The following is a 21,273-nucleotide window of genomic DNA, read 5'->3' on the forward strand; positions in this document are numbered from 1 at the left end:
GTTGCATACATTTGTGGAGATGGACGAGAGGCACTCGCTGGTGGGGAATGGCCGCCGCCACCTGTGGACTAAAATCCACAGCGCGACCTGCGATCAACCCACAAGTATTTACGGATTCCTTCACCTGTGCCTAGCACCAGATCGGAAGCCACACGAAAAACAGGAGGTGGCATCCTCCAGTCCTTTTACACTAGAGAACACAAAACACACAAACAGAGAAATAAGTGCCAGCCTGATAAAGTGATAACTGTGCGGTGAAGATGGTAAGTCCTATAGGCATTAAAAGAGGGGTCAGTGGGGTACGAAATGGACCAAGTGTTACTCTTTGCGTAGGGGGACAGAGAGAAGGAGGGGAAACAGCAAGAAGGGGTAAAAGAACTCGCGGGGCACGACTGTGGGAATATCTGGAGAAGTTGGGCTAGAATTTAGAATTCGGGAGGGGAGAGGAAACGGAGGGAGGGGCGAGGCCAAGTCCAGCTCCGCGCGGACCGCAGCCTCGGAAAGGCCGGCTCGGCGGACCCTTCTCCTTTCTTCGCTTAGGCCGCGGGCGTTCCATCAGAGCGGAGCGTTTCGGGCCAGCTTTCTCGCCGGGGCTGTCTCCCGAGCGCTTTGGCCACGCGGTGGAAGCCCGCGCCCCGCGCGCCAGCTGCTGCGGACTGTGCCCAGGCGGCCGCGCGGCCCGGGACTGCCACCGAGGGGGCGTGGCGAGGGCGGGCCGGAGGGGGCGTGGCGTGGGCGGGCCCGCGTGGGCGGGGCTCTCTTCTCACCCGCGCCCGCCGCCGCCGCAGCCGCCGCCTCCACCCGCCCGCCGCGCGGACCAAGGGAGCGGGGTCGCCGCCGCCTGCCCGCCCGCGTGCCGGGGCTGCGGTGGGCCAGGATGTCGGGCTTCCTGGAGGAGCTGCTCGGCGAGAAGCTGGTGACGGGCGGCGGCGAGGAGGTGGATGTGCACTCGCTGGGCGCCCGCGGCATCTCGCTGCTCGGGCTCTACTTCGGCTGCAGCCTGAGCGCCCCCTGCGCGCAGCTCAGCGCCAGCCTGGCCGCCTTCTACGGCCGCCTGCGGGGGGACGCGGCGGCCGGGCCGGGGGCCGGGGCCGGGCCGGGGTCGGGGGCCGGGGCGGCGGCGGAGCCCGAGCCGCGGCGCCGCCTGGAGATCGTCTTCGTGTCCTCGGACCAGGACCAGCGGCAGTGGCAGGACTTCGTGCGGGACATGCCGTGGCTGGCGCTGCCCTACAAGGAGAAGCACAGGAAGGTGAGCGGCGCGGGCCTCGTCGGCGCCCCCGACCTGTGTGCGCAGCCCGCGCGCTCCCGGGAGCCGGGTCCTCGCCGCCCACCGCCCGCCCACCCTGCTGCCCTCTCTGCCCCCTCCTCCATCTTTGCACGCGCTTCCCCTCCTGTCCCTCAGCGTCCCCTGCCTCTGCCCGCCCTCCATCCCAGGACCCCGCGGTTGGGGCTCCCGCGGCAACTCCTCGGTGCCTGTGCCAGGCCGCGCCCGCGGGGGAAGTTTGACACCCCTCGGCGCCCCGGACCCCGGCTCGCGTCCCGAGGAGTCGAGAGCCCCATCCCACACGCTGGGAGCCTCGCGTAGGGGGTGGCTGCTCTCGGGGGTCCCCACTCCGTGACTCCCACCCCCGGCCGGAGGCGCGGGGAGGGGCTCTCTTCCCTCGGCCTCTAGACTCCCCGCGGATACCTGTAGTGGGTGGGGGAGGGCGCTAGCCCCCTACCCATAATGCTCGAACCAGGAAGTTTCCTTTCTTTCCGAGAGAAATCTGCTTTCCTCGGGTCCCTTCCCCTGTGACCGGGCGCCCGGAGGCCGAGGCCGGGGTCAGGCCGCCCGGCGCCTTGGGGAGGCGGCCGCTGACCGTGGCTTTGGGCGAGAGGGGAGCTCACGCCTCTCGCCTTCGCCCTCCCTCCGCCCCCCGGGCTGAACGAGTGGCCACCGGGGAGCTTTTCATTGTCTGGCTGACCAGCGATCCTCCGCCGATGCCTCCCGGGCACGGGAGCAGCCCCTCCTCGCGGATCTCGGTTGCTTGGTTGGTGGGCCACTGTCGTCTTGGCACACTTAGAATTAAATGCTGAACTGGTCCCCTAGGTGCAGATTGACCGGAAGAACGAGGATTTGGGGAAATTTATACTTCGCTGTCAACTTCTCATTCTTCCCAGTTTGTTGCTGAAATTAGTTTGGGTTTTTGAGTATCTCTTTTGGGTGCAAATGTCTGTTTTAATAAAACAAACTCAGGAAATTTTGTTATGAGTCAAAACAGAAAGTTTTGGACTGCTCTTGCTTAGTTAGTGTGTCAATGCAACGTTGGAATCCGAATCTCAGTTTATGGAGTGGACAGGAGAAGGGCTGTTCTGGGCGTTTCGGTTCCTCTGGGGAGGATGGTAATGCTATGCCATGTGTTTCATTTATGTGTACAAAATCTTGCTGAGAAGCATGATTTAGATTTAGTGAGAGCAAACGGCTTATACTGTGACCCCAAATGTCACAAGTAAATCATCCCTTCCAAAGCAGGTACAGACTTAGGATTTAAGGTATGAAATACAGTTTAACAAATACGGTTTGTGAAGTTAACATTGGCTCACTAACCACACAGAAGCAAAACTTGGCATTTAACTACTTTTTAGGCGATTTTGCCCGTATTTGATTTATATGCTTGATAGTGTGTGATATGGGCAGCCAGTCCTTTTCTGCTTTAAAATATGGGAATCCTTTGTTTTCCTTGCTGGCTGTTTTTATGATCCTTTGGGGGAGGAATAATGTTCAGAAAGTGATTTACCAAAAAATGTTTTCATTGTTACAGCAAGTTTCTGTTGTAGACCGAAGTCTCTGTAGAATAACGTCCTTACTGGGCAATACAAATGATTTCTGGCTTTTGAAAACATACGATGATGGTAAAATATTACAGACTTAAGGCCTATTCTTGTGTTTTTCACAGTGGGGGATATAAATCTGCTGGATAGTAAAAATATGGAGCAAATTGAGATATTTTGCAAATGCTTAGAGCTTTTTCTCAAAAAAGGAGAGTATTTGATTTGACGTGGGCCATGCCTGGTTCTCTGTGCCCTGGTCAGTCCTTTTGCATGAAAAAAAGTGTTTTGTGGCCCTAGCCCGGACCTGCCCATTCCACCAGGATGAGAGTCTGGATGACGTGAGCAGACCCTCATTTGAAAATACACTTGATGCTGTGCCTGCCCAGATCATGGTGGGTTAGCATCTGAAAAACTTACTTTTTGCTCAGAGTTTTTCTGACATGTCCACTAGTTCACTTTGTTCTTTAAAGTAAGGACAGTTTTCGAGAAGGTAGTTTCCGCTCCTGGATGTTCGTGAATAGGCCCCTCAAGATCCGATGCTGTTTTATTCCTCCTGGTAATATACCAAATAAAAAGACTCCAGCTGTGTTTCTTATGGAAAACGTACTCTTGGAAATTACAAGAGCAGTGTACTCACTTTGAAAGGAACTGTTTTCTGCCTTGAAACCAAAGGGATGTAGAACAAATTCCTTTTCTGTAACTTTGAATTTTTGTCTCCCTTGTTTGAAGTTGGGGTGCTTAGAAGTCTGTGAGCTTGTGATGCGAATTCTCTGATAAAAACAGTGAAGACCCCCGGGCACCCCTAGTTCAGGGTGCTGGCTGGCTGGATGCTCACCTTCTTGTTGATGGACCCTGTTGATTTTGTTTCACCAACTCTAAAAATAGCTTTAAAGAAGAGAATTTTGGGGGCTGGCCTGGTGGCCAAGTGGTTAAGTTCTCGCGCTCAGCTGTGTTGGCCCAGGGTTTCACCGGTTCGAATCCTGGGCGCGGACATGGCACCGCTCATCAAGCCACGCTGAGGCGGCATCCCACATATCACAACTAGAAGGACCCACAACGAACAATATGCAACTATGTACCAGGGGGGCTTTGGGGAGAAAAAGGAAAAAATAAAATCTTTTTAAAAAAAAGAGAATTTTGTTTTACACTGAAGGGAAACCAAAGTTCCAGATTACTAATTTTTTTATGTTCTCATTAACGTTTGTTCTTTAAAACCATTTATGTACTTCTTCCCAATGGGATAACAAAGAGTATGGTTCTAATTTGTTATTGGCTGGCATTTCTGTAAAGAAAATTGAAAAATTATGGTGGGGAAAGAAAATGCCGTGTGGTATTTCTTTTTCTTTTTTTTTCTTCTTTTATTAATTTCCCCTTTATGTAGTAAGAAAGTCTGGGGATGACCATGTCTGTTAAGCCTGCCCTTTGCCTGGCTCCTCTCACCTTGATTGGAGCTCTGAGAAAACACGAAATAACAGAATTCCAGCATCTTTAAAAAAAAATTATTTACGGAAGGTTGTCCTGTTTCTGCTTGCTTTAGTGGTAGGTGCAAAAGTAATTGGAGCTTCATTTTTTGGCTTCCAAGCACACACATATAAATAGCTGTATAGAAATTGTAATTAGATGATAATAGAACTTTGAGTGCGTTTATAAGAGCAGTTTTGCCAGGAAACATATAATTCTGAAGTTAAGGCAGTTAGACTTGTTTTAATAAGTAGGTTTGTTTTTTGTTTTGTTGGTAGAGTTTTTTCAGATTTCTGGAGAGAGAAGATGTGATGCATAGTTGGAAAGTGGTGAAGAGTTAGACTTTTGGAATTTGATCTATCCCTTTAGATTAGTATAAGTTACTTAGTTGTCAAAACTGGAGAGTTATCTCCAGGATCTGCTTCAGCATCATAGAGGAGAGCACTGGTTTTGGTTTTAAAGCCGGAGGACTCAGCTATGCCTGGGCTGGATGCCTGATGGAAAACATTTGGTCAGTGCGGGTGCTCTACATCAAAGGGCGCAGGACCGTTGGTCTTGCGCTCGACAGGTTTGCTGGGGTCTGGCTTGGTCCCAGAACCTCCTGCCTGACAGAAAGGGGAGGAGAAAGTCGGAGTGGGAGGCAAACAGTGTCAGGGGGCTCTGGTCCGGCATCCTTGGTCTACCTGCTCCAGCCAGGGGAAGTGAAATCTTCCTGCTACGCCGTGTGAATTGCTTGTCTGGGTGGTTCTTCTGGTTCAGACTAAATCAGAGAGGCTTGGCCTAGAATTCACTTGAATCTCTTTGGATGGGGCCAGATTTGGTACCAACCCAAACATCTCTTCCACTTCTTCCTCCCTCAACTCTAAATACCCTGGCCACGCAGAGAATAACTTCTGCAACACTGACCGACCACTTTCAAGGTGGCAAAAGATGACAAAAAGGCACGGCTTTGAAAACTGGGGTTTTCTGCCTTCTGCATAAGGAGCCTGGACCAGCCAGGAGAGGCTCCCTCTGTTGCCTGTTTTTTCCAGGACTTGGATCTATCTAATGAAAGACAATGGTCCAATTAAAGTAATAAGAGCAATTTTCCTTGAGAGGCTTTTTCATCATTCCATTATTTCTAATGTCTTTTTTAATCTCATTTTTCTTTGCATAATGAAGTTGTCTAGCGTAGTGGCTGAAAATCAGACTCTGGTCCATCTGCCAGTTCAGATCCTGGCTCTGCCATTTATTAGCTGTGTGACCTTGTGCAAGTTATCCTCCATCTCTGTGCTACAGGTTCCTCATCTATAAATGCCAGTGATATTAGCACCTGCCTTACAGGATTGTTGTAAAGATAACATACACATGCCTGGCATATAGTATGTGCTCCATAAGTCCTAGCTATTATTAATTGTTAATAAGTTATCATGAAGTCTAGTAATTCATTTCACAGTGTGAGTCTTTGGAATGTATCATATTACAGAATTACAAAACTGTGGTGAGGTGTATTGTTTAACTTTTCAAACAAATGGTTTTTACAAGCAAACAAGGGGATATGGTGAAGGAGTTGAAAGAATTGCCTTAGAAGAGATTGTAACTGAGGAGAAAGACCTAGAAGAATGAAACAAAAGCAAAAGAATATAAAAAAAATACTTTTCCTTAAAGTACTGATGGTATTGATCTTTACTGAGCTCCCTCATATTTGCCAGCGAAACCTGAGACAGCAGATCGATGAAGTGCGGTCAGGATAAAGGGTAACAACTTTAAGATGGTGACGCACCCTTCTTGAGAGAGATTAATTATGTACTTGGTGATCATTTTGTGGTTTGCCAAAGCTATTAGGTGTGTCTTCCCCTGATCCTGGCTGCTTAAATCTGGGCAGCGTGGAGGTTGCAAGGTTGCTTCTCTTTCACGTGGGAAACAGACGGTGCCCCAGCTCAGGAGCAGTGGGAACCTCACCCCCTAACAGGGAACCGCCTCCCTCCTCAGCTCTGGAATGCTGTAGGATGGGTTTGCTCAGACTTGCGGGCTTCATACCCACCTAGCGGCACAGGCCGGACTAACTGCTGGCCACAGCTCTTGCTGATTGTTTCTCTTCTGGGCTGGGTTGGGCTGTGGACCAGAGCACATAGGAAAGCACTGGGTTTTTTTTTTTTTTTTAAAGATTTTATTCTTTTCCTTTTTCTCCCCAAAGCCCCCCAGTACATAGTTGTGTAGTCTTCGTTGAGGGTCCTTCTAGTTGTGGCATGTGGGATGCTGCCTCAGCATGGTTTGATGAGCAGTGCCATGTCTGCACCCAGGATTCGAACCAATGAAACACTGGGCCGCCTGCAGCGGAGCGCGCGAACTTAACCACTCGACCACGGGGCCAGCCCCAGCGCTGGGTTCTGAGGTTAAGATCATTGATTTCATTCTATTCCAGTTTTTTGTTTTTCCCACCCTCTTTTGATCACTCTTCCTTTTACTGGAAGGTCTTGTTTTAATATCTGCACAAATCTGAGAAAGAAGGCTTTGTGTTATATACAGCCGGGCTGCAGGATGAACAAATCTCTGAGTGTGTGTGTGGGGGTCTTCTTTTTTCTGACGGGATGTGGGGCTCCAGGGCTCCAGCTAGCCCCATCCTGAACTAGACTGGGCTCCTTCCCGCATGACACCATTTCAGCGGGAGAGCGTACACTTGGTATAGGATGTGTTTTCTTTCTTCATGTTTAGAAGTCCCAGAGGTACTCAGTTGTTAACCACTAGGGTACTTAGTTTTCTGTATTTCGTTAATGTACCATTATGCTTATTCAAAGGCACTCAAAGAAAATGGCTATGAATTTAGAATCTTTTTGCTGATCCTGACTTTCATGAAGCTCTTGCATACTGTCGCTTTATATCTTGCCATTATTTTAAAAATAAATAAGAGTTCTTGAGTCTCAGGAGTCATCCTTTTTTTTTTTTATAAATGGTTTTCCCTTTTTTTTTTCAAAGATGTTATTTTTTTCCTTTTTTTCCCCAAAGCCCCCCAGTACATAGTTGTATTTTCTTCGTTGTGGGTCCTTCTAGTTGTGGCATGTGGGACGCTGCCTCAGCGTGGTTTGATGAGCAGTGCCATGTCCGCACCCAGGATTCGAACCAACGAAACACTGGGCCGCCTGCAGTGGAGCGCGCGAACTTAACCACTCGGCCACGGGGCCAGCCCCATGAGTCATCCTTGATTCTCGTCCACCCCTCACATCCAAAAGGCACTGAGTCTTGTTGATTTGGTTTCCTTAATAGCTCTCAGCTCTGACTCCTTCCCTCCACCCTTACCATCACTGCTTGAGTTCAGGTTTCTTGTGGACCACTGTGCACCAGCAGCCGTCTCCAGGGGCGCCTTGCTTCCAGTCCTGACCCCTGAAATGATTCTCTAGACCAGAGCTGCTCAAACTGTCTGTAGTCAAGGATCACTTTTGTTTTGTTTTGCTTTGTTAATTTCCAATCAGTCACACCCGTATGGCTCTATTATACGTGACTATATATGGCTTGAACCACATGCAGCTCCCCACTGAGTTGACAACACACAGACTGGCCTCTGTCCTTTTCAACAAGATGGGCCCATTGATCATAAGCTTGAATGTTGCTGGAATGTCAAGCTGCTGAAAACGTTTCTAGGTGTTCCTTTCAACTTCTGCACTTGCCATGATGTAGACCAGTAACAAACAGCTCACGGACCAGCGCTGGGCTGCAGACCCACCTTGAGCAGCACTGCTCTGTTTCCAGAATGGAATGACAAGTTCAAAAACACAACTTTGATCTTATCATTCTCCTGCTTAAGAATTCTTCATAGTTCTTCATAGCCTCTGGGGTCAAGTCCAGACTCTAGAGCGTGGTCCCCAGCTGCCTTGTCTGCCACCTGTGCGGTGTTCTCTCTCTCCTCCCATCTGGCTGAGTTTGGAACTTCTAAACTCAGTTCTGGTTTCCCTGCTCCAAGAAGCTTTCCTGCTTTTCCCCCTCCAGGTGAGATGCTTCTGTGAGCTTCCATAGATCGTGTGCATGACTACCTAGCACTTAGCCTTTTTTATTTTATTTTTTTCTTTTTCATTAGACTGTAAGCTCCTTGAGGACAAAAACCAACCAAAGGGAGGGGAAGATGATCACTGTTTCAGTGCTGAGAATTGCATAATATGATCACGGAAAGCAGGCGTGTGACTTCTAGGTTGGTAACTTGAAAACATGGTAGTTTCCACATTGTGTGAGTTGGAATGTGCACTTTCACTATTACTTAGCTTGATTTTAACATTTGCTATTAGAGTTAGGCCTCTTTTGAATTGTATAATTGTACGTACCCACAGTATGTACGTGTTTCTGTTTGTTTTTGTTTCTTAATGGGTGCTTTAAAGAGCACTTAAATGAGCAAGTGGATGTGTAACTCCATGGCCCTGTAATTCTGTGCTCAAAAATAGGAAAAGACTCAATTCTCCTTTTTTGAAATGTCAGAAATCTTAGTCCGTTAAAAATAGTCTCGTTTCTGCAGACCTATCATTTCATCCTTGTATATTTCACAATTTGTGTTTCTCTAGCACCTTTCTTCCAGGGAACTCAAAATGCGTTTATAATATGTCTTCCAGCAACTAATAATCAGTAGATATTAAGCATTTTAACTTTGCAAAGTGTTCTAGTTGGAGGATTGAGGCAGAGAGAGCCGATGGTTAGATCAGGGTCGCAGCAGTGGGTGAAAGGGCTCAGGTGAACTCCCTTAAATTCACCATGGTCCTTTCTGATGATGAAATCGTATCTTAAAAAATGTTCACATCAAACATTCTCCAGGGAAGAGGAGCGAGCAGAAAGTTCTCTTTTCAACGAATAGCTTTCAGTGTGGATTCACTCTAGATGTGCGTAGAGACTCTATAATAAGATCGAGGTAGTTTAACTGCTTAAAACATTTGCTGTTGCCTGGAAGACGGGAGAGCTCCTTTTCTGTCGCTACCTTTCCATGGTGGTGGTGGGGGGGGGAGGGTTTCTAAGGGCCTTTTAATGATTTGGCTTTTTTTAGATCAGCCGGTGAAGTGGCCCCAACTCCCCTTCATCCCATGCAAAGCCTGCGGGCTGCTTTCGTGGTTTTGTTCAGAGACAAAATCGAACTTCAGGTGTCCTGCCGAGATCCTGGGACTAAATCAGTCCTCCCTTTTATGAGGTTTTCAGAGACTGCTGTTCTAACTTCCAGTGAAATCTCAAACATGTGCTCTCTGCTTTATGACAAGTAAGAAGTGGAGTAATTGAAAGTTGCCCGAGTGCTGTTATTCTGGAGTGAAGCCCTGTAATGGAAAGTTTTGTTCTGTGGCATCTGTGATTAAAAGCAAACATAAATTTTCTGCTGCTTGCTGGTCATAACTCTTGGACCAGATATACAATGTATTTTTGTATGAACTGCGCTTCAGAAAACCCTTTTTTTTTTTTAAAAAAAAAAGCAGTTGAAGCTTAAACTTCAGCATTCCTTTCTGTTACATCTATCCCCCGCTCCCCATTAGATTATTTTGATGCAGACACCAAGCACAGGTAAATTCAAGTACTCTCTCTACTTACTAAATAATGCCTTTATCTTGGATCTTTGTTGCATAGTCATAAAACAGGGTGTGGTGAGTTTTGCTGTCAGAGGCGTAGGGTTTCCTGCTTTGTTTTCCTACGAGAATTTTATCCAGATGAATCAATTTTACAGCTTTTTTTTATTTGTCTTTTTGGGTCAATATCCCTGGGATAAAAATTGGAATGGATTTAGTGTGTTTCAAATCAGAAGACATTGCCTTTTTTCCCCTTTATGCGTGATCAGGTCAAGACAGTTTTCTTTTGATCGTGGTGGCTCACAGCACAGCTGCCTCATCTGTTACTCATTTTTTCAGGATTTGACGTGAAATGTAAAGATTGGTCAGAACAACGTGCAATGGGGAGAAGTCACGGTGCCACCCTCTGAGCTCTGAAGGGCAGCGAATGTGGCTGTGAGGGCAGTGTTTTCTCAGCTTTGAGCATGTATTTGACTGCAACTGAAAAACCGGTTATGGGGGCCGGCCCGATGGCATAGCGGTTAAGTTCCTGCGCTCCGCTTTGGCAGCCCAGGGTTCGCAGGCTCGGATCCAGGGCGTGGACGTAGCAGCACTCCTCAAGCCATGCTGTGGCAGCATCCCACATAAAATAGAGGAAGATGGGCCCAGATGTTAGCTCAGGGCCAATCTTCCTCAAGCAAAAAGAGGAAGGTTGGCAACAGATGTTAGCTCAGGGCTACTCTTCCTCTCTCTCTCTCACACACACACACACACACACACACAAAGAAATAAAAATAAAAGTGTTTATGCCCATGGGCCTTAAAAATGCTCCATTATCTTAAGTGAATGTTTAAAATCTGTTGCGTAGTAGATGAGAGTATGGACTCTAGATCTGAGTTTCGTGGATTTGAATCCCAGTCTCTGTCACTTTCTAGCCATGTGACTTTGGTACAAGTTACCTAACTTGTGTGTCTCTAGTTCCTGGTCAGTAAAATGGAGATAACAGTATTTACCTTATAGGGTTGTTGGTAAGGATTAAATGAGTTAATAATCGAAAAGTGTTTAGAACAGTGCTTGGTGCATAGTAAGTGCCATTTAAATGTTTACCCCAGGCACTTGGGTATTTCATTCTATATTTTGTGGCTATTCAGATTACAGCAAAGAAGAATTCTCAGCTTTTGTATTTCTTTGTCTCCCCCTACCCTCAGCACCTGGTTCTTTGCATCTAGCGACCTATCACGCAACCTAGGTTGTCTTCAGTTTCTTACCAGGACAGCAATAATTACTTGTCGGTTGTTGATTTGATGACATATCCGTGTCTTTGGGTGTGATTCTAGACCATCTCTCTGATTAACTAGATGCTCAGTTTTTTTTGTTTCTTTTGGAAGATTAGCCCTGAGCTAACTGCTGCCAATCCTCCTCTTTTTGCTGAGGAAGACTGGCCCTGAGCTAACATCCATGCCCATCTTCCTCTACTTTATATGTGGGATGCCTACCAGAGCATGGCTCTTGCCAAGTGGTGCCATGTCCGCACCCGGGATCTCAACTGGCAAACCCCAGGCCACCGAGAAGCAGAACGTGCAAACTTAACTGCTGTGCCACTGGGGCGGCCCCCTAGATGCTCAGTTTTACTGAATGGGTTCTCTTTTCACTTTTGAACTGGGAGAGATACTGGTCTGAGCACGTTTCTCCTGGCATTTATTTATTTATTTTTTTTTGAGGAAGATTAGCCCTGAACTAACATCTGCTACCAGTCCTTCTTTTTTGCTGAGGAAGACTGGCCCTGAGCTAACATTCATGCCCGTTTTCCTCTACTTTATATGTGGGACGCCTACCACAGCATGGCTTGCCAAGCCGTGCCATGTCCGCACCTGGGATCCGAACCGGCGAACCCCAGGCCTCCGAAGTGGAACGTGCGCGCTTAACTGCTGTGCCACTGGGCCGGCCCCGATTTATTAATTTTTAACATGGAAAACTTCAAACATCACACAGGTAGGGAATATAGTACAGCAAAGCCCCACATACCCAGCGTCCAGATGCAACAATCATCTACTCGTGGACACCCACTCCCTCTACCCCTCACCGATTACTTTGAAGCCACTCCCAGACATCATATCATTTCCTTCATAAACATCTCACTAAATAACTCTTTAAAAAAGACATAACTACAATGTCATATTGTTCCTAAAAAAAATCCAGTGATTCCTTAAGATCAGCAAATATCCAGCCAGTATTCACATTTCCCTGATTGTCTTATGATTTTCTTTTTTATCTTTAGCAGTTGGTTGTTTGAATCCAAATAAGGTCTACATACTGTCTTTGTTAGCTCTCTCTCTAAAGTCTCTTCTCCCCTCTCCCTTTTCCGTTAGGTTTGTTTGTTGCTCCCTTTCATTTAAACTGTCTCTGTCTCTGGGTCTATCTCCTTGCCACATTCTCAGTCTTTTCTTATCCCTCTTTTCCTCTTTATCTAAGGCTGTAGACTATTGACTTCTGGGTTCAGAAGGGTCCTAGCCTCCTATAACTGAGAATTCCAGGTGTGGGTCACCTTGTGGGCCGGAAGGCTCAAATGCTGTCCTCAGGACAGGTTGTCCAGCTCCATCTCTGCTCTGCTTGTCTCTGTGTGTGCCCTGACCTCTGGCAGGCTGTTCCTTAGAGTGATGTGAGGACCACCAGCAGATTTAGATTTGCTTCCTGTCCTCTCAAAACCCCTGCAGAAGGAGGCCAGCTTGGTCACCCTCTGGTCCCAGGACCAGTCACCATGCCAGGGCATGTAATACTCTGATTGGTCAAGTGCAAGTCACACCCACACCTGTGCTGTCAGAGGGTGGGGTCATGAACCAGGTGGACTGAGCATCAGGAAATGGGGGACTCACCAAGGAAAACGAGGGCATGTTACCAGAGGGAGGGGATGAGAATGCTGGGCAAGGAGAATTATAGATGCCCACTAGAGACATCTACACTAACCCCTGACAGCATGACCAGCAAGTGGTCATCTAGCCTCTGCTGGAGCATTTCTAGTGACCACAACATACCGTCTCCTGAGAAGACCATTCTGACATCAGCCATCCTCTCCCAGGGGACTGGCCAGCCTTTAAAGCACTGCAGACAACTCTTCTCTCTCCTAAACGAAGGATTCCCTTGGTCCTTTGACCATTTCTCAGATGATGTGGGTTCAAGTTTCCTCACCAGCCAGCCATTCCTATCTGAGCTCTCCAAGTTTGTCTGGGGCCTCTCTTAAAGAGTCAAACTGAACACAGATTCCTGCGTGGTCTGCCCCAAGAACACGGTAGGCCTATTGCCTCCTTTGTTCTAGATACTGTCCAGACTTACATTATAGCCTGAGCTTGCATTAGCTTTTCTATCGTGTCGCACCGTGTTGGCCCACTGACCTTTTTGTCAACCAAACCTCCAACGTCTTTTTCACTAATTTTATACCTGAACAAATGAGAACAGAGTCCCAAATCTTTTATCTATCGTCTTTAAGAATTAGTTTGTTTAGATTTGATCCGTTTTTACAGTCTGTTGAAATCTTTTTGTATGCTGACGTGGTCGTCCACAATAATCATAGCCCCTTCCGGGCTTTGAATTATGTGATCCCTTCCAGATCGTTATCCAGGCAGTCGATGAAAATGTTGAGTAAGTCTGGGGATGGAGTCCCACGGCACACCACAAGAGACCTCCTCAGGCTAATAGTGGTCTGTTAGTTAGTTTTTCAACCAACTGCAAATCCAGCCAATTCTAAATCTGCCTAATTGTATTATTATTCAGCCCACATTTCTGCATCTTGTTAACATGTTTATCATAGGACACCTTAACACATAGCTTGCTATAACTTGGGTATTAGCTGTTTCCCTTTCAAGGAAAGGTAGTCTGAAATGACTTGTTTGGTTGAACCTGTGCTGGCTTCTGAATCGATCACTTGTTTTCCTCAGTGTGTGTTTAATAACTAATAAGCGGTAGGATCTGTTTAGGGGTTGATGTCAACTTCACCAGTCTGTAGTTTGCAGAATCTCTCCTTTCTTGTCCTTTTGAAAATCGGTACTCCTTCCATGTGTTGGTCGGTGGTGATGAAATCACTGACAAAGGTTAGATGGTCTCATGGGCACGTTTTCTCCCTCTCGGATGTAATTCACACCTTACAGGAAGAGGGTCGTGTGGTCAGCTGGGCATGTGTGGAGTGTTGGTACATTTGTTTTCTGGAGAGGACCCTATAGGAATAGCTGGGGCCGGATACCCCTGACACAGTCAGTGTGTAGTTGAGAGCACCCCAGTTGTTCAGGAGCCTAGATCCTGCACTTTCTGAAGGCTGTGTGGCAATAGTGGCTGCCGTAGCCCCCATCCCAACATCCCCTTTCCCCCGCCATCTCATTAGGGCAGTAATAGAACCTGAGGGAGTCTTTTTCTTAATGCCATTTCTCCCCACCAGGCACAGGCAGGATGAGAATCTGGCTGGCTAATTAAGTGTGGCATTTTGTCTCAAAATTAGCAAGAGACAGTAATAGCTACAAAGCAACCCAGTGTCCTTGTGTGGGTAGATTTGTTCTTAATGTTTGACTTTTTAGGATGAATTAGTCCATTTATTTTGGGCAGTTTCCTTTGTTTTGAAATGGATTTCTTTTCGGGATACTTGCCCGTTTATGAGTACACTTGAATCCGTTAGACGCCGTGCAGCTTTGTACCTGAGAATTCTGACGTTTCAAATGTTTGGCCTGAAGAGGAATTGGAATTAAATCCCTGAAAACACTTTCCTGGTGGAAATCACGTTCCTAATTTTGCAGAAGGTCGCTGGCTTCAGCCTCAGATCCATTGTTTTAAGCTTTTACAAATGTTCTTAAGAGTAAAATACTACTTAATACCCCTTGAACATATTCTCTTTCATTGGGATTTGTGGAAATTATTAATTTGCAGGGACTGGGGTTGAACACTGGTTTTGAAGAGCTTTTTGGAGCACTGCTTTCCTGTGAAAGCTCCGTTAATGACTTTTTTCCTGAGATGATCTGAGTCTGTTCTTCAATTGATGCGGCCACAGAGGCGGTAATTCAGGCAAATCCAGATCCCTGGAATAAAACGTGTGTGCCTTCACCAGGGCAGTGGGATTTGTTTGTGTGGGTGCATAGACAGCACAAATTATGGCTTTACTACTATTTACATTAAAAAGCCATTTATATTCCTTTACTCAGCATATACTTAAACACTATTTTCCCACTTATTAACTTTTTCCTGTTTGCAAGAGAAAGCCAGCATTTCAGTTTTGAGTCGTAAATAGAATTGTCTTTCCAAAGATCGTTCTAAAGACCGCTGTTAACAGTGTCTTATATATTCTTTCAGAAAAAGAATAGGCATATACAGCATATATAAATGTATATGCGCAAATAGTTTTTACACAAACAGATCTAGCATTTGAAATTAATTTTTATTTTCTGAAAGGATAGTGCCTTCACATGTTAAAAAATTTTAAATAAAATGAAAGGCATGCAGGGAAAAGTCAGTCTCACTCCCACTGCCCTTGGACGCTTGCCTCCCCCGAAGCAGCCACCATTATCCTTCTTGTATGTCTCTTCAAAGGTATTTTGTACATATTTTGTGTGTGTGTGACTCTGACACACATATGCTTTTTTTTTATTTTAACCAAGCCTTTTAAATAGATCTTGCTCGAATTCTTGGCTGCCCCTGACAGGTGCTGTTTTTTCTGTCTCAGGTGGAATGTCATTGCAAAGCCCTGTGATAACTCTGTATCATGTCTGCCTGGGTAATGAACCCAACACAGAGACAAGGAACAGAATCCCCAAGCCCCACTCTCCCTGGAAGGGAAATGGCTCAGCCTGACATCTCCCTGAGTGTGGTGGGCTAAGGAGACCCTTGAAAGCAGTTTTCCCCGTCCTCTGAGAGGGGCCCCCTCGGGACTGACACAAAGCAGTGAGAAGACAGTGTCTGTGAAATTCCCACTGCTGAGCCCTGCCCTTTGGATAAATTAAGAGATTCATTCTTGAGGCTGTCAGTCTTCCCTTCTGAGAGTATTCGGATATACACGGGGACAAAGGACTTCCCCAGGCCAGGCACTTGCATTATGCACGGTCTTTTGTGGTGACTAGTATTAGGCAACCTGTATTAACATAGATTTTTATTTACTAAAGTGTGCTGCATTTTTAGAAAATCCGTCACCCCCAAATTCAAAATGATGAAATAGACAAAGTAAGGGACGGTGACTATTATTTTCATTATAGAAGGATCTTCATTTTATTAGGCCGAAGTCGTTTCGATTGTGAGCCCCTGAGAGGTGTTCAAAATGCGATTTCTTCCACTTAGGAAAACTCCCCTACAACATCTTCAGAATGCATCTGTTCCTTTGAAAAAATGTACAAATACTACCTCAAAAGGCATTTTACCCAGAGTCACGCACAACCCTTCCCCTTGTCCCTGAACATTCCTTATTCTTTTCTATATGAGGCGGCTGAGAGAACTTGTAACTCCTTTGGTTGTAGGTTCACGTGGGCAAGTCATAAAAAATCAAAGGGTTGCTGTGGGAATTAAGTAGATTTATTAAATAGATAATAGAAATTATGAAAGGCAAATTTTGGAAGGGTCCAGTGAACCTTAAGAGGGTACTTGATTTAAGAATGGAAAGGGAATTAGTGTCGGTTTAGAAGTGAGAATATTTTCTGAACAGTTAATCATAAATGCAGACTGAGTGTGCATCCTGTAGGTCAGAACAAAACTATAATGATGCTTACCTCGCCTTCATGGAGGTATTCTTTAAAGCTGTATATAATAGTAAGACATTGGAAATGCCCTAAATGTTCATCATGGAATGGTTAAGGAAATTACAGTACTCAGAATCATGTTGAACAGCTATTAAAAGTGGAGTTAATGACCTTTGCTGGAACATAGAACTATAATTCAGATATTGTATTCAAAAAAGCAAGATCCCAAATTATACGGATACCGTGATTGCAACACTGTTTAAACAGATGTAGAAGAGGAAAGATTGAAATCACTACTCCAAATTGCTTATCAGTTATGTTGGGGTGGTGACGTCTATGGTGGTGGGTCTCTGATTTCCAGATGTTCTGGATATAATCACTTTTGTAACAAAAACATAAATATCTGTGAAGAAAATAATGGTGTTCTTGCCTGAAGGAGTGTGCATCTAGTTTTCGAATGCTTTGTTTTAGGGTTTTTTACCCCCTTTTGATCCAGTTAGCAGGTCAGTAGCATTTTCAGAAGATGAGTAAGTAGCCTTGCTCGTCATGTCTTATTGAGCAGAGGAACACAGGGGAAAAGAATGAGCTTGCAGCCACCTACTCCAAGAAGGCTTTCTGGAAAGAATAACTTGAAAGTGACCTTTTAAAATGAGGGGGAGGGTAGTCCAGTGGATTAAGAGAGAAAGATATTCTGGATATAAATAACCACGTGGGAATGAAGGGGCAGGTTGAGAAGGAGGAAGTTCGTTTGGTCCAGCTAAAGAGAGTAAGTATGGGATGGGGAGATGATGCATGTTTGAAAACTGGTGAGTAACAGAGGCTCCCCATGCTTGGCGGGAACAGTTTTACCTTTTATAAGGAAAAGAAAAGTTCCTTTGGCAGGTGGTCAGGAAAATCCATTTTAGATGATGCTGATTTGGAGGTGCGATTTCATGCTTCGTGGAGACTCTGGGAAGCTGACTACAGCGGTCTGTTTGCAAGGTGGTAGTGGCCTCCCTCAGGGGGTTTGGGCTTGAAATGAGAAAGAAGGTCTGGATTCCAGACATGCCACATAGTAAGAAACAGATGCTTTTTGTACCAAGGAGGCCAAACTCAAACCAAAGAACCTCACCCTGGGCCAGGTTGCAGGAACGCATTTTCTATACGCTTCTGTTGATCATAAAGAAGAAAGTCTGGGTTCATGCTTCTGTTTGTTAAATAAAGGAGAGGAAATTCCTCTAGGAATTTTCCACTACTGTATAGTGTTGGGGAGAGGGGGAGCGATGACAGGGACTAACTAAGAGGTTCCCAGACTAGATTTCTCACATAGTTAGTATGTGCTCATATTATAAAAATCAAGTTTGTACTTTTCATTGCTTTGTATTGGCACTACCCAGCCTCGGTCAGTCACGTTTATTTTTTTTTGAGGAAGATTAGCCCTGATCTAACATCTGCTATGAATCCTCCTCTTTTTGCTGAGGAAGACTGGCCCTGAGCTCACATCCATGCTCATCTTCCTCTACTTTATATGTGGGATGCCTACCACAGCATGGCGTGCCAAGCAGTGCCATGTCTGCACCTGGGATCTGAACAGGCGAACCTTGGCCGCCAAAGGTGAGCGCGAAGTTAATCACTATGACACCTGGCCAGCCCCAGTCACATGTTTTTTGAGTATCACTTGCCTCAGACAGTGTCAGGATGCAGAGAAATTAATGACAAAGTCCCTGCTCTCGAAGGCATTTATAATTCAGCTGAGGAGATAAGGCATGATATATATATGAATTTCCAGTCTCTATAAGGTGATGTCTGGTGTGTTGGTTCTAATGGGGTTGGGTTGCCAACAGGAGCTCTGAGGACCGAGAGTCCTGTGACCTGGTCAGACAGCAGCCCCAGAGGCCAGACCTTCTCCTGGATGACCTGGCGCAGCTCCATCGCTCCCACTTTAGCTTTGAGCTCTTGGGCAAGTTCCTTTAATCTTTCCAAGCCTCAGTTGCCCTATCTGTAAAATAGGATGCACCTTGTACCTTGTCGGGTTGCTGTGGAGGTATGAGATGGTGAATAATAGAAAGCCCTCAGCATAGCGGAAGGCACATAGTAATTAATCAAGAGGTGGTGATGATTGTTCTGTTCCACCAGACCAGAAAGTTCCTGAGGGCAGGGACTCTGTGCTCCCCATCATTGTGTCATTCAGACTTAACATACTTGGCATAACAAACATTTGTGCCAAATATTTATTGAAGGAAAGAATGAGTGGTTTGGACTGAGAAGGAAGAGGTAATAGGATTCAGGTAGAAAGAGGGATGGAATTCCAAGCATCAAGGTGAGTGTCAAAGTTGAACAAAGGCGTCCATTCTTCTGTGTGTTTGTGCTAGAATCCTGATTAAACAAGTGCTCTCATTACCTGACATTAGGCAATGTGCTCATTGAGTGGTAAACGGGAAAGGATGTTGGGGATTATGTAGCAACCCCCTTCCTTTACAGATGCGGAAACTGAGGCTGGAAGAGGATTCCAGGCCTCCTCAGTGCTGGGTCACTGGTGTTCCTTGGCATTCTTCCCAGTAGCCCTGAGGAAAAAAAGGCCGATCAGAGTCTGTAAGACATTGCCAGATTTTGCTCACAGAACAGAGAGATAAGCATCCTGAAAAGAGGGAAATGCCACAGTCCTAGTTTTCCTGAGTAATTTTGTGTACCTTGGCTTCTAGAAAGCAGGACGATTTTCCTGGTCCTAGGAGCCTGTTTTCCTGTGGGAGGGCCGGGGTCAGGCCCGGGGTGCCGGTCAGCCCTCCTCTGCGGAAAGCCTCGAGTGGCTGTAACTCATCGATGAAAAAAACAAACGTTACCTCGCTGAACAACAGCACCGAGCACTTAGGAAGCGGATTACAGGGGCTGAAGTATGTGCAACGGGAAGAAAGGAATTTACAAAGAGCCAGGTGCTTCAATTTGTGAGTCTAGGCTGATGAGGCTCCTAAGTGTTAAAGAGAAATTCCATTCCGATGAGTCAGAGGCCGCAGTATTTTTTCCTGTTGGGCTGGCGGGGAAGGGAGAGGAGGCACGTTGTCCTGGGGCCTGTCCAGGCAGCTAGCGCCCTTCCCGTGTTGAGGGATAGCCGGGGCCTGAACCCTTGGCGCCCGGCCCCGGGGCCTGGGGTCACGGGAACTTGCCCTGTGCTTCGAGGAGGTGCTTCCCACCGGAGCAGGAAGAGAGAAAGAAGCTGGAGAGGGGAGAAGCCAAGTCGGCTCCTGGCAGCCCTGGACACGTCCTTGGCCTCGGCCTCGGCCTCGAGAGTTTGGAAAGGGGGCTGCTGGGTTAGACTAGCTATTTTACTAGAGAGAGAATTGAGCTGTTTTGAAACTTAGGAGTGGGAATTGCCAGTTCTTCTTCATGAATCATCTTGGTGTGCTTTAAAATACTTTCTGAACCCCAGCACAGGCTCCTTGAAGGTGATTTGCTATTTGCTGTATACAGAGAGGAGATGCACTATGGAGCTATGGTGACCGTGTGCATGCCTGGCCATGTCCCTCCACTGTGACTGTGTACACACACGGTCATCAAGGTGGCAGTGTGCAGAGCTTTGGTGTGTGTCCGTTTAAAGACACCTTATTCAGTGTATATTGTTGATTCAGTAACATTGAGCTTAGAGCTGCAGCTCCATAACCCAGGTCTGAACGAAGCTTATCGAACACACGTTTTCGTCTTAAGGCACTTCGCAGCCTGCTGGCACTTAGACTTCAGCACTAGGCTTGGGGGCCATTTTGAACAGTGAAATCACCAACAGAAAGCACAAAAATGCAAAAAATGTGGCACTAAACCGACCGCGAAAAGGACACTTGTTTACATGTGAGTTGAAACAAGAAGGCAGAGTGTTGCCTTGCTTAACCTCAGCTGGGAATGAGTGTGGCGGGTGACAGATTTCTCACCATCCCGTGCATGCCTGCAAATGACCGCGAAGCTGTCGCTGGATTGATTTGGGGGTTACAAATACATTTTACTAAGTAGGCAAATTCACAAATATGGAGTGCATTACTGACGAGGATTGACTGTACTCATTTTTCCAAAATATTGTGCTAAACGTGCAGAACAACCTCTGTAGTTTAATACTGCTTGGCTTGAGGGCCCACTCCTCTGGCAAGTTATTTCAACCCCCCCCCCCTTTTTAATCATGCAGTTATAAAAAAATTTAGAAAATACAAATTTGCAAAAGGAAAAATACTTGATCATCCTATTCCACCAACCAGAGATCATTATTGTTTTATTTTGGTGCCTAACTTTCCAGAGCTTTTTGTGTACAATAAATAGCCAACATCTGTGCTCTCACACATTTTATACATATGCTTATGTGTTTGTACGTAAGTATGTATGTTTAAAACAAAATTAGTATCGTACTGTACTTGTATAATCTGCATTTTGCTGTTCCTCATTGCTGGATCCTAAAGTGAGAGGCAGGAGTGAGTGGTGAGGGAAGAGGCTAGATGGGCAGGTGGGGGGCAGAAAGTGAAGAGGCATCAGGGTGTGGGTCAGTGACCTGATGGGGGCCACTGATGGGTTCTAAGTGGGATGTTCCAAAATCAGATTAGATAGATATCCACAGTAGCTGTGTAGACAATGGACTTGAGGGAAAGAGATGGGAGCCACACTGTCCAATATGGTAGCTACTAACCATGTGTGGCAGTGAGCTCTTTGAAGTGTGGCTGGTCCCAATTGAGATGTGCAGTGTTAAATATATACTGGATATCAAAGATGTGGTGTGAAAAAAAGAATGTGCAGTATCTCATTCATAATTTTTTGTATCAATTACATGTTGAAATGATAATCTTTTGGATTTGGGGCTAAATAAAATA

General features: G+C 46.2%; 1 protein-coding gene across 1 annotated transcript in view; it reads left to right on the forward strand.

The window, feature by feature from the left end:
- The first annotated feature begins 770 nt into the window (after nucleotides 1-770).
- Nucleotides 771-21,273, forward strand: part of NXN (nucleoredoxin) — a 138,584-nt gene continuing 118,081 nt past the window's right edge. Inside the window, exon 1 of the mRNA XM_070562843.1 lies at nucleotides 771-1,249. Within this exon, the coding sequence (XP_070418944.1) occupies nucleotides 878-1,249 (372 nt within the window). The 5' untranslated portion in view covers nucleotides 771-877. The remainder of the gene's footprint in view (nucleotides 1,250-21,273) is intronic.

Source organism: Equus przewalskii, chromosome 10 (assembly GCF_037783145.1).
Source record: "Equus przewalskii isolate Varuska chromosome 10, EquPr2, whole genome shotgun sequence".
NCBI classification, from domain to species: domain Eukaryota; kingdom Metazoa; phylum Chordata; class Mammalia; order Perissodactyla; family Equidae; genus Equus; species Equus przewalskii.